The 13,545-nt window shown below is 35.9% G+C and overlaps 2 protein-coding genes across 3 annotated transcripts; one reads left to right on the top strand and one right to left on the bottom strand.

Moving 5' to 3' along the window:
* Positions 1-153: 153 nt before the first annotated feature.
* On the top strand, positions 154-5,272 carry LOC110681959 (ultraviolet-B receptor UVR8-like). Of its 2 annotated transcripts, none has more exons than XM_021858149.1 (6): positions 154-1,067; positions 2,150-2,289; positions 2,717-2,911; positions 3,708-3,809; positions 3,916-4,071; positions 4,692-5,272. In XM_021858149.1, the coding sequence occupies exons 1-6, from the start codon at positions 526-528 to the stop codon at positions 4,889-4,891; spliced, it is 1,335 nt and encodes a 444-aa protein (XP_021713841.1). In that variant the 5' UTR covers positions 154-525; the 3' UTR covers positions 4,892-5,272. The 2 variants fall into 2 exon arrangements, with proteins under 2 accessions (XP_021713841.1, XP_021713840.1); XM_021858148.1 differs by having other exon boundaries at positions 3,681-3,809.
* A 618-nt stretch (positions 5,273-5,890) lies between these two features.
* LOC110681960 (succinate--CoA ligase [ADP-forming] subunit beta, mitochondrial) lies at positions 5,891-13,545 on the bottom strand. The gene is made up of 12 exons (XM_021858150.1): positions 13,322-13,545; positions 12,667-12,777; positions 11,780-11,891; positions 11,146-11,210; positions 9,320-9,397; positions 9,100-9,174; positions 8,861-9,013; positions 8,643-8,777; positions 7,668-7,832; positions 7,355-7,477; positions 6,454-6,525; positions 5,891-6,341 (listed from the first exon to the last, which is right to left on the bottom strand). The coding sequence occupies exons 1-12, from the start codon at positions 13,427-13,429 to the stop codon at positions 6,264-6,266; spliced, it is 1,275 nt and encodes a 424-aa protein (XP_021713842.1). The 5' UTR covers positions 13,430-13,545; the 3' UTR covers positions 5,891-6,263.

The following is a 13,545-nucleotide window of genomic DNA, read 5'->3' as shown; positions in this document are numbered from 1 at the left end:
TGTTTGGCATCATTTTTGGTTTTCAATTTCTTATTTATTTGAAAACCAAAAACAGGAAACAAGAAAAAGGTGTTTCCACTTTTCAGTTGTCAGTTTTTAAAATTATCATGATTTTAATAAGTTTAAATATTTTTTGATTCATTATAGGGATTATATCATATACTTTTAAAAAATCAAAAAACAGAAAACCACAACAATGTCAAACGAACCCTAAGGTATAAAGTTTCATTTCTCTTTTTTTTTTTTTTTTTGAAATATACAGTTTCATTTCTCTAAACAAATGCAATCCTTTTTTTTTTGTTTTTGCGATACTAAATAAACAAACAAAGCATTATGATCTCATTGATTCTTGGTGTATGTTTAATATTTCAAAATAACAATTGAAAGAAAACGAGAATTAAACCGACAAAAATTAAGCCCCAAATCCAAATTAGTCCAAAGGGTGAATCGGGTCATCAAACTTCTAAAACCCACTCACTAATCACTAGACTCACTCACTAGTCACTTCACCTAAACCCAAATCAAATGACAATCTCCAGCACCATTTACCGCCGCATAACCAATGCTCGAACCTTCTTCACCTTCAAATCCTTCACCACTCCAAAACCCACCACCACCCCAACCACCACCAAGAAACCTCCTCTTCTCTACAAACCCACCAACCCCTCAAACGACGCCGTTTCCCTGCAACTCCTCTCATGGGGTCGAGGTTCATCAGGTCAACTCGGCAGTGGAACCGAGCAAACTCGCATTTACCCAACCCCAGTTGCTTCCCTCATTGTCCCTCCTTCGTTTCGTCTCCCTCTATCTCCTGGGTCTCTCTCTCCTCCATTGCCGGAAAAATCGGGGGTTGAGGTCGGAATTTCATGTGGGTTGTTTCATTCTGCGGTGTTGATTGATGGGCAGTTCTGGGTTTGGGGTAAAGGTGATGGTGGTAGATTAGGGTTAGGTCATGAAGATTCTGTGTTTGTTCCTACTTTGAATCCTCATTTGAGTGGTGTTAAGGGTTTGGCTCTTGGTGGGCTTCACTCTGTTGCTCTCACTTCTCTTGGACAAATCTTTACTTGGTCAGTTTTCTTTCTTTCTATCTTGATTGTTGTTTGTTATGTGGTTAGTTTTGGTAGTTTCCGTCTCTGAAAGTTCTTGGAATTGTTGTTGTTAGAGAATTGAGAGTAATTGGAACTGTTGTTGTTACTTGTATCATGATTAGCTAACTAGTGAAGTTTGTGTTGGATTTATATAATGGTTTATTGAGTTGATTAGTTTGATGAAATTCTATATGGAGAGTGGACAAAAGATAATTGCATGAAGCCATGAAGTATTAGTTTTAGTGTAGGATTATGGGGTGAAGATTATAATTCATGATGTTGGATGTTTGTGTGATGGTTACCAGGGAAATGTTCAGTTGATCATGAGATTAACATGCAAAAATAAATCAAGATTGTGCGATTGTGTTGGCTAACAGTTCTAGGAAAAAAGAGAATTTTAGTTATGTCAACAGTTTTTTCAATTATATATTCAGTTCTATTACAAAATGTTCACTTGATTTGCATAAATTGTACATCTTTGAGATCATCTGGATGGATCAATTGGTGCCAGTTCTCCACGCATCAATAGATGTTGTAGTTCAGACAACTTTAGAGTTTAGAGGACTTTTTTTTTTCCAAATATGAGATCAATTATAGGAGAGTTCTTCAACAAAATGAATATAGTTTGTTTTACTTCTCTAGTAGGCTCTTGAGTTCATTAGTTCTACCTAAGTTGGGCCCGGTGTATGGGATTGGTTGGGTACTTGGGTTAAATGTTTGCCATTTTAATCATGCAATAATAGTGAGGTTTGTTTACAAATTCCAATCGATGTTGATCTGAAATGCACCATAATTTGCTACTTCACACTAAGAATTGCATGTAGTTACTGATAAGTTTTATTTGGTCCACTGTAATATGAAGCCAAATTATACTCTTTTGCTTTGTTGAATTGTTGGATATGACTTCATCAAGTCCTAGGTGGGTTAAAAGGCCTAAATCATCACTAGACAAAGGGAGTGTGTTTCATAGATTAATTGGTTTTGATTCTACAAACTCTGATGAGTTTGTTTTAATTTCTGCAAAGCTTGATGGTTTTACCTTTGAATAATGAAGTTTGCAGGGGCTATGGTGGTTTTGGTGCTCTTGGTCATTCCGTTTTCACAAGGGAATTGATTCCTAAGCTAGTTGAAGGTCCTTGGACAGAAAAAATTAAACATATATCGACTAGTGGAACACATACTGCTGCTGTCTCTGAATCAGGTGTGTTGATTGCTTGCAGAAAATTTACCTTGTGTTGCTCTATTGGGGCTATGCTGTATTTTCTCCTTTTCTATGTATGTGTTCTGTCTTCTCATTATTTATTATTTATTTTGTTTGTTTGAGTTTTGTGGAGTGTTATATGAGGTTGTATTTTGCATGATACCTTGTCCACAAGATCTTATTTAAGGTATTGCAATAGATTCTCCTTTCTTGATTTGATAACTTTAATTTGACATGTGACCCATTTGATATTTTCAAGGTTTGCCACTTGTACGTAAAAACAGCGATGCACTTTATTTGTCTATCTTGATAATTCTCTTTAGATAGTGAATAATCTGAATTTGCTTTTCTTTGCTTCTAGCTGCAAAGAGGGCATGGTTGTGATTTAGTTTTTACGTGCTCTCTTGATGTTCATTCTTCATTACAGGTGAGATATACACTTGGGGTCGAGAAGAAGGAGACGGTAGATTAGGTCGCGGTCCTGGACGTGGCCCTGACCAAACAGGTGGGCTTAGCGTCCCAGGCAAAGTAAAAGGAATGCCGGTTCCTGCTGCTGCTGTGGCGTGTGGGGGTTTTTTCACAATGGCACTGACAGAAGAAGGGAAACTTTGGTGTTGGGGAGGTAATTTCTTTTTTCTCATCTAGATGACTTCAGGCTATTGTTATTTACATATTCTGTTATATAGAGTTGTATGACTTCTGATGAAAGTTACATGACATTATCTTGGACTCAGATTACTCTTTATTATGATCTAGTTTTAATGATTCACTACACATCCACAATTTTTTTCTATTGATAGCTATTCTATTATAGATTTCCCATCAAAGTGAAAGCATTGTCCATTCTTGATTTCATTATCTGCTCGCTCACCATTGGATTTGCTACAATGGACATAGATACATCTGTTAATTGGTTAAGGATACTTTAATATGCCTGCTTTGTATTCCACTGTCTTTCCTGTTCTTGAAGTGTTCAATTTGCTAGTTTGCTGTCCTGTCCATTCAACTGGCTTGTATTGATGTTCTCCATCTTACTGGGTTTATAATGTGAAGTACTCAGTAGTATTACATGCTTTTTTCATGAAAATTAGTCCAATCTCTACGTAGTCGAATATTAAAGTTCTTTTTATATTTAAAAAGGGAACAATATAGAATACTCCGTATAAGTTTGGTATGTGACATTTGTTTTCTCTTTTAGGGCGAAAGGAAAAAGAAGAAACCTAAATGATTTTCAGATATTCTAGCTGTTGCAAATTACTGAATGCTCACTGTTTGTACTCATTGATATAATTTATGTACAATCCTAATGTGCTCAGAACTTATGATCCTGCTGCTAGCCTGCCACTATACGTCATATCGTTAGATTACATGTTTTTGTTTTGTTCTGGCAGCCAATTTCAACTATGAGCTTGGAACAGGTGATAAAGTGGGTAGTTGGAAACCAAGACTTAATTCTAGCCTTGAAGACATGCGTGTAGTTCAAATAGCTTGTGGTGGATATCATTCTCTTGCTCTGACTGGTTAGTTCAAGAATCTTACGCTGCTATAATGTCGCTCTAATTTTTCTCTTTTTGTTTTCTAAATATTGTTTTATAGTATCTAAATACATGTAGTATTTGATCCCAGAGGGTGGTAAGGTGCTTTCATGGGGACACGGTGGACACGGTCAGCTGGGTCATGCTTCTATCCAAAATCAGAAGGTGCCTACAATGATCGAGGCTCTGGCTGACGAGTGTGTTATCTCAATTGCCTGTGGAGGCTCGGCTTCAGCAGCTGTAACAGGTAATAACTTGCATACGCTTCCTTTTTATATTATCAGGGGTCAAGGACTAAGGGAGATAAGTGGGGGGTTATAACTTGCAAAAGAGTGGGCCTGAGCTGAATACTTTGTACAATTAAATTTTGTTGTTGTGCTTATACTGCTTAAGACGGTTGCATTTTTCCTTGGCTCCTTGCTGACAAGCATTTCAAAGTAACTAAAATAACTCTCAAACCCTTTTGCCCCTCTGTTTTAACTCGATATTGGAGAGGTGGAACTCCTCATTCCTCTGATACTTGCTTTTGTCCAGAAATAATAAGCAAATTTAACACTTTGGGAAGTTAGGTTTAACTTTTAAGTTCTTTAAGAATTGTTATCTTTGATGGGGAGATCCTGGAAATGTCCCAATCAGGAATTGATCAGCGAGTCAATGTGACTTTATATTTATATGTGCTTGGTGGATTTAATTTTAGTTTTTCAAGGGAAGGTGGGTTGTGTATTTGGAGACTCCAGTTTTGAGTCATCTGTTTGCGCTTTATAATTTTTTTTAATGTTCAGCTATAGAGGCCAGAGAAAGACGCCCATTCGCTTTCATGTTTTCTGCTTCGGTGATACTGAAACTGACATTGATGTTTTCAAACAGCGACAGGGAAGCTGTTCATGTGGGGAAACGCAAAGGATTCTCAATTAGGGGTTCCTGGGTTACCTGAGATAAATCCATCTCCTGTTGAAGTGAACTTTCTGATGGAAGATGATGGCTTGGGGCCCCACAATGTTCTTTCTGTTGCCGTTGGAGCATCGCATGCCTTGTGTTTAGTTTCGAGATCAAGCTGCACAGAATGAAATACGGACTCTGGTAGATGTTTTTTGTTCTTGATGGATAGCAAAATAAGCAAAAAAATCTGTGTAGGGTCCTTGACATGAAAAGGGAAATTGTTATTGCTTAGGATAATTTAATCATCAAAGTTAAGTGGTTTTAGATTCAAGGTTGAACATGCAATTTTGCGCCCTAATCCCCACCCCCTCTCGGCCTCTCTATTCTCCTTTTGTATGTAGTCTGATTTTGGCATTTTCCCCACACTGGGTGAAAGGATAAGCAGCCAAGCCACAAGATTTTAAGGGCTTCTGTTGCTGTAATATGCACTTTTTATCTGTGTAATAACGTACATCTCCGTAAATCTGTAGAATTACTCGGTTACTCCCACAATCTGGGTTTTGCTGGTCTGTGATAAACTATTTTGTTTATTTTTTCCTCTTGGTATAAGCATGTATGTATTACAGTATGGAGAAGTCTCCTATAATTACTCTCATCACTAATGACAATATCAAATGTCCATTGGTAATTTTAGACTTGGTATTAAAATTGTACCAACATGAGGTTTTACAAATACCAAGTCTTCAGAAAAGTGCAGCCGGATTTTCTAAGCGCCACCAAGGAGTACAGGGAAAAGGAGGCAGCACCTCTAGTGGCCCTGAAGAAATAAGGCGGTAAGTTTGATTTATGACTGGGCTGGTTGTTGTGGTGGAAGAGAGAGAGGTCTGGATAAGAAGGCTTTTTGTGCTTAAATAACTACTTAAACGGTTAGATTTGAGATGGTTCATGCCTTTCATGGTGGATTAAAGATCCTCCCATGAACAGGAACAGTCATGGTACGATTTGGAAAAGAAGCCCACGATGGTTCCATGCCTTCGAGGAACTGAGGAAACTGGGGTTGGGATATCTTCACCATTCACTTACTACTTGTGGGCATTAGTAAGCAGTAGCAATACGCTGGCATCGTAAGAACTCTTTCCTTAAAATATGGCAAACTCCTCTCAAATCCCCGTAAAAGTTTTACACCATTTGCTAAGAATGTCTTTCTTGAATCATTAAAATGTCAATTTATTCAGATGCAATGGAGTCCTGAATCAAACTCACAACACCTGGTCGGCGAGGCAAACACCCCTTCGTTTCATCTTTACAATTAAGTTGATGCCTGGGGGGTACAAAAGGTTGAAAAAGATACAGATATATGCCTGTTACTAACACAACCACGAGAAAAATTTGAGAGAACTCGTATCCTTGTGAGATTCTCCTTGTCAAATTTATACCTCACAAGTGCCAATGCCAATTTATATGCAATTTTTCTCCACCAAAATTGGAGCTGACATTCAAAAAAAAGTTCTTGGAAATCATGTAGAAACCAAGTCAGACTATGGAGATCAAGAAAAACTCTCAACTGGAAGCTGCTTTCACAGCCTTTTCAGCTGCATCATCGAGGTCTTCAGCTGTAATGATGGTCATATTACTCTCCTGCAAATAAAAGTTCATTCATGATCACCCGAAAAGGATACAAATCCCCAATTGCTTCAATGTTTCAGAAAATAAAAACGAAAATATATCTAAAAAAGCAAGATCAATTTACCTTCAATATTCTCTTTCCCTGGTCAACATTTGTCCCTTCAAGCCGAACAACCAACGGTACCTTCAACGAGACCTATTCAAATATGAGATGAAGTTAGCTTCAAAAGCATGTTTCAAGATAGCAACCTATTTGTAGAGAAACAATACATTGAACAAGAAAATTTAGCATTTTTTGAGCCTTCACCTAACATCACGTATAACAGCTCTAGTCCATGATCACCAACACTAATAAAGATCAGAAAATTCATAATTTGCCGAAAATATATCATGGATATTTTGATGAAAATGAAAATGCATTTACAGAATAAGACAATGACATATCCTACCAGGAACAGGAAAATCTTGTCCAGTGCTCAGTATAAAGTAGTATATTATCAGAGCTTCAAAAGAAGCAGCCTTACAAAAGGCCATATATGGCCAATTCTTGGGTAACATTCTATTTGCATTGGGCAAAGACAAGACAACTAAAACTGCCAGGTAAAGATCCTACCACTGTTGGGGGGGGGGGTAAACTTAACTCAAACTGGTTCAGGATCTTGTAAAAGGCTACTACATAAACTAAAAAGGGTTCCAACTGTCAAATCTTGAAGTCATGCTAATTACAAACAAACCTATCTAAATCTATACACAAAGTCAACCACCTGCATTTCTCCTTTCATCCTAATGTGGTTCATTTTTACACCAACTACAAAGGATTAATATATCGTCTATGTGGTGAGTTTCAAGACCTCTCTTCTACAGGCTACAGCCCATCTAGTACTTGGGAATAGGGATCAGATCACAGCCACACGGGTATTATTAGTACATCAGGGTGGCAAAATTTCTTGAATCAATACAGCTTCCAAAATGGTGTCAGACGTATCAAATATAAAAATAAAAAGGTTTTTTGTTTGAAATTTTACCTGTTTTGCAGCATTTACGATCCCACTGGCTATAACATCACACTTCATGATTCCTCCAAAAATGTTCACCATAATTGCCTTTACTCTCTCATCAGAAGTCAATATCTTAAATGCCTCAACTACCTGTTCCACACATTAGTAATTAATAACTAGACAAAGAGTTCATGCAGTAACAACGACAGCCATCTAAACCAATTTATCCACCCTACTCCCACAAAAAATAAATGGTAGTATGGTACCCCAAGACCTAAGATTGAATCTCATCTATTTCACTGCCCTTTGTGGTTCTTTATATATCAAATAAACCATTTACCTGATTTTCAGAAGCACTGCCACCGACATCTAAAAAGTTGGCAGGTGTTCCTCCATGCAACTTAATAATATCCATTGTGGCCATAGCCAACCCAGCTCCATTGACCATGCAACCAATCTCTCCATCCAGACCAATATAGTTCAAATCAGCTTTGGCAGCAGCAACCTGCCAAACAAGTGGGGAATTTATGTCATACCGTTAGAAGCCCCCTCAAAAATAAAAAAATTAAGCTAATCAGACATCATATAACACAGAAACACTAACTGGTTTCCCCATAGTAACAAAAGATATAAGAGAAGAGTTAGTAGATGCATGGCAATAAACAGGACAAGTGAACAACATAATGTAAAAACATATTTACTACGTAGTAATAAATAAATAAAAGGCTGCCCGTCCCACTCAAAATTAGATAATCCAGAAAAAGGAATGTGTCATTAGGATGAATAAGCACAAAACTGCAATCTAGCATGACACACAAGAAATAATGAAAGGTAGCAAACCAATGACCCTAAAAAATACATGCTTCCCCCCAATCTATAAATCCAGTGTATAACTATAATCTTGATGGATACACTTCATTCGAAAATGAGCATATTCCAAATCTTTAAAGGGCAGTTACAATAAGGTAAATTCAGAAAGATAAACAATAAAACAATTGCTGAAGTAGTTTAGTCAGTTCCCACATAAGCAAGTAACCAACTTCTAAAAAGCACAAATCTGCATAGAAACAATTTGGAAAGATCTTGCTATACAAGTGCACACTGGAATAAACATAAAAGGAAGTACATCAACAAACAGCCAAGGAATAATTCAATACTATATATTAAGCAAAATAAAAAATTTATGAGATACAGTCAACTGTAGCAGTTAATTTGAAACTTCTAACAGGCCATTTCATCTATGCTGCAGAAAGGACAATGAATAAATCAATAAATTATGCTGAATAGATAATAGCTAATGATTCTTGAAACAAACCTCGCGAGGATCCTCTTGTGATGTGTCGCGTAGAGCAAATATCTCTTTCTGACGAAATGCAGCATTGTCATCAAAATTGAGTTTAGCATCAGCAGCAACCAATTGGTTGTCAGAAGTTTCTGCAAGAGGATTGATCTGTCCAAAAAAAGAGAATAAGCATGTAAAGAATATAGCCTTAGAATTACAAGCAGCTATATATAAAATGTATTTGTGCATACCTCCAGCATGGTGCAATCACATTCACAGAAAAGCTTATATAAGTTCTTCACTTGTTCAATGGAAGCCTGCTTATCAGCCGACTTGAGAGCGAGACCATCAACAACCTTAGCAGCATCTTCATCCGTAATACCTTTGAAAACGTCAATAGGTACCTTAACCAGAAAAATTACAAAATTATTACAAATTTTGGCACAAGGATAGCCATATAAGGATAAAAATAAAACAATTGTATCAGCACCTTGATGATCATGTCAGGATACTTTTCAGCAAGGTCTTCAATACTTGTTCCTCCTTTGCTGCAAGCAATTATAAGCTACAAATAGGGAACACAAGAAGGAAAAACAATCAAGAGGATCCCAGTTAAAATTATACGAGTATAACACAAGTGCTTTAAGACATTTTATGCAACAGTGTATAACTGTATATTCTAAGGAAATGAAGAAAGTTCAGGGACATACAGGACCAAGAGTAGTACGATCAAGCGTGATGGCAAAGTACACTTCATTAGTCAGCGACATCTTTTCACACAAATAAAGCTGTTTATGCAGGAGGTAAATTATGAGATCAAGAAATACAATAATCCAACTGTAGAGTAGAGACCAGTAGGCTGTAGCAAAACTACTACATCAGAAAATTTGAAAGCATGGATACAAAATAAACAGAAAGATAAAGGGCTTGTTTGGCATTGTTTTTTGTTTTCAGTTTTCAGTTTTTTTGAAAACTAAAAACCAAAAACAGGAAACAAGAAAAATGTTTTTTCACTTTTATGTTGTTAGTTTTCAAAATTATTATGATTTTGATAAGTTTGAATAATTTTTGATTCATTATATGACATATAATATATGATTTTGAAAAACAAAAAACCAAAATACTGAAAACTACAGTGATGCCAAACGAACCCTAAATTTTTCGTAATACAGCTAATATTAGCACAAGTGCAGAATAATCAACAGGAATGTTCATCAAAAACACTCATAGTTCTTGAAATGTTGTCAGCAAATAATGTTATAATTCTTATAAAACATCAGTGCTAATAGACAAAAATCAGTTCATGACAGTAACAAACTAAAAGAGTGAGATGGTTCAATCAGGTGATGAAAGAAATGAAAAATTAGTTCATTAAAGTTAAAAAAAAAAAAAAAAAAAAAAAAAAAATAAATAATAATAATAATAATAATAATAATAAAATAAAATAAAAAAATAACTATATGAAATGCTCAGTGAAGGACAATTCAGATTTCAGAGTCAGGACTGATAAAGCCATCCAAAATAATAATGACTGAATGATCAAGATTTCATCGAAATAAATCAAACTGTAAAAAATATGAACTGATTCCATGACTCCATCATTGTTCAAAGAAAACAAAATTACTCCCTCTTCACATGCAATGAAATAGACATTTTAAACATATTATACCACCTGGGAGGACAAGTATACATTGGAAAATTAAATAATACAGAAGCTCGCATATCTTTTAAGCACTCTAGTGACTCTACTTTGCTTAGAGTCTAACACTGTAACAACATTAACCTATAAATCGAGAACATAGCACAGCTAATATATATATCCCCTAGCTTACTATATTATATATATCAACATAAATAAGTATATATTATGTGCCTAGATTTTGTGTAGTGCCATCGGCATGTGCCACACTCTAAGTAAGGCAAAAACAGAGAAAACAACAAAGAATGCATTGCCTTCAAGTTTTAAAGTTATCAATCAGTCCATAGCACAAATAAAAGAAGCACTTCCTTGTCAAAAACTGAGAATAATAAAATCGACAACCAATGTACTACTCCCTCCGTCCCTTATTTTTGCCCCATAGGGAAGATTTTTTTTTTTTTTTTTTTTTTTTTGGGGGGGGGGGTTGGGAAGAGTTGATGAGAGAGAAAAGTTGTGGGATCAAATGTGGTTGGTGTGAGACATATAACCATTTGTGTTATGGGGCAAACTTAAAGCCTTAAAGGCACGGACCGGACCATTAAGGTAATTAAAGCAAACATATAGGGACAGGGGATTGGCAGAAGTTAATAAATGACATAGTTATAACCGAACAAAATTGTGCATAGTCATAAAATGAAAATCAGATGTAGAAGACAGAAAACATAGGTGAAGGAAGGGGGCAAGAGCAGGAAAAGAGCGCATAAAAAATCAAAGAATTAAATGTCTGAGAATCTGAGATAGTTTACTAAAATGAAATTTCAACAACCATATTAGCTTCTCATATATCCAAGAGCTCCTCAGCCCATTCTAGAGACCAAGATGTTGATAAAACTTTACCTTGTTAACAGGTTTTCCCTGAGGCCCACTTTGTTTGGTGACCAATATCTGACCAAGCATCTTTCCTGGAAATAATTAGAGCGTATGTAAAATATCTAAAATCAAAAGAATCAAAAGATAAATTAAAGGCATAAGTAATTCCACAGATTTTCAAAAGATAAATTAAATGCCATATAGCCATCCAATAAGTAAAACTACAGATAATCTTGATTCCCAAAGATAAGAAACAGGGATGTTATCTACTCCAGCCAAACTTAAGTAAATGAAAATCATGCATCGAACTCAAGTAGCTCCTTTAAATATATAAATAAAATGACTCCATGCTCCAGCATGACAAATTATAGATGTTTTAATAAGCTATAGATAGGCTTTAATATACTATATAAAAAAGTATCACACGACTGGTCAATGCTATGAAATCATCCCAAACCCATAATCAAGGTATAGATGCAGTGTAGAATTCAACTGACATAAATTTCACATAAGTAAATCACTTCTTCTGTGTTTACATAAAGAAACATATGAGATGCAAAAATGGAGATGTTCCAACAAACAACAAAATGCATACTAACAAGACAAAAGCACAAATAAGTAATAGGTCATGTAAATGAAAAATAAGGGGGCTAGTGTGTACCAGCTATGTCTGCAGCTTGATCTGTCTTAACAATGTGAACTCCACCTTTTAACCCATTTTTAAATGTTCCTAATCCACGTCCACCAGCAAGAATTTGACTTTTAACAACCACCTACACCAGAATAAAGGAAATCCATTTTATTATAGAATGATTTATATCAGGGCCTCACAACCAGAATGACGTGAAAAATTAACATAGAAATCAATCAACTAACAAAGTAACAATTCAACATCCTAAACTTCCTCAGCCTCCAAATTATGGCAACGTTGCAAGATACTACGTACATCGCAAAAACAAGTAATTGTAATGTGCTTCAAGATTATCTATTATTTTACAAATCCACCTACACAACATGCGCCTATCTATGTCATGATCTGGAATGAACTTAGGGATCAAGGAAGGGTATGTAAGAAAAGGGAAAAGAAAGTGACCACAAAATATAAGTGGAGTTGTGGAGGCATATACAAAAAAATAGGGACAAACTGAATAATATAACCACCCTTCACCCTGTCCACAGTAGAAGCCTGTTGAATAATGTTGATGTTGTTAAAACAATGACACTACTCAAAGCGAATATAAGAGGTTGAAAACTTCAGCTTTGCACACAACATAAATAGATGGATCCCCAAGTAGCTCAATAGCAACCTCCACCCCCAAAACCAAAGTACTACTCCGTATTGCATAAACATATCCAAACAGACAAACACAAAGCATACTGAAATCAACTCTCGACATAAATAGATGGATCCCCAAGTAGCTCAATAGCAACCTCCACCCCCAAAACCAAAGTACTACTCCGTATTGCATAAACATATCCAAACAGACAAACACAAAGCATACTGAAATCAACTCTCGACTAAAAGGCTATAAAAATCATAGAGCTTACCTCATCCTGGCCTGCAAAAGATTCTTTGATGGCTTTTTGAACTTCGTCAACAGAAGATACGGCAACTCCTTTAGGAACATTGACACCATACTTGCTCATGAGCTCAGCACCCTGCATTCACAATCGCGCACGTACACAAACACACAACGGGAACAAATCATCATCATCATCATCATTGTTATTCATAAATCGTTATCTACCCACATTCAGCACCAGTAAAGCACACGGTTCGACTAAATTAGGTTTTCCCCTAGCTTATTTCGCTCAATTTGCTGAAACTAACCACATTTTTATACATCATTTCCATTAATCCATCCAAAAGGTTATAGAAAAATCTTAAAAATTGCAAACATATACTTCGTATTACAAATTACAAAAATAAATAAACATAACATCCCAAAATACAAATCAACATCATCCATTGAAGTACACAAGCTCAAAATTCAACATTCAAACTTGTATTCAACTACGCAATATATTTAATATCTTCAATTCCTTACATTTATACATCCAAAATAGATATGAAAACTCTTGAAAATTACAAAAATGGAATTAACAAAACAAAATTAAAATCAACAAATACCTAATAACACTGATTAAAATCATTACAAATCCAAATAAAAATTAGAAATGATTGACGAACAAAGCGATATACCTGATACTCGTGGATGTTGAGACGGCGGAGCTGCTGCTGCTGCTGCGGCCATTTTCCGGCGAAGGAGAGAGATTTAGAAAGGAGGTTTTTGAGCGATCCTCTAACCATTTTTGATAGATCGACGGCGATCTTACGAAGGAAGGAGAGAACAAGGTGAGAGAAGTCGAACAGGTGAAGTGCGAAGAAGAATGAAATTTTTTGGGACCCTAGTTTAGTTTTGTGTT

The sequence above is a fragment of the Chenopodium quinoa genome, unplaced genomic scaffold (assembly GCF_001683475.1).
Source record: "Chenopodium quinoa cultivar QQ74 unplaced genomic scaffold, ASM168347v1, whole genome shotgun sequence".
Classification (NCBI taxonomy): domain Eukaryota; kingdom Viridiplantae; phylum Streptophyta; class Magnoliopsida; order Caryophyllales; family Amaranthaceae; genus Chenopodium; species Chenopodium quinoa.
The sequence above is the reverse complement of the archived record's forward strand: the minus strand, read 5'-3'. Positions and strand labels throughout refer to the sequence as shown.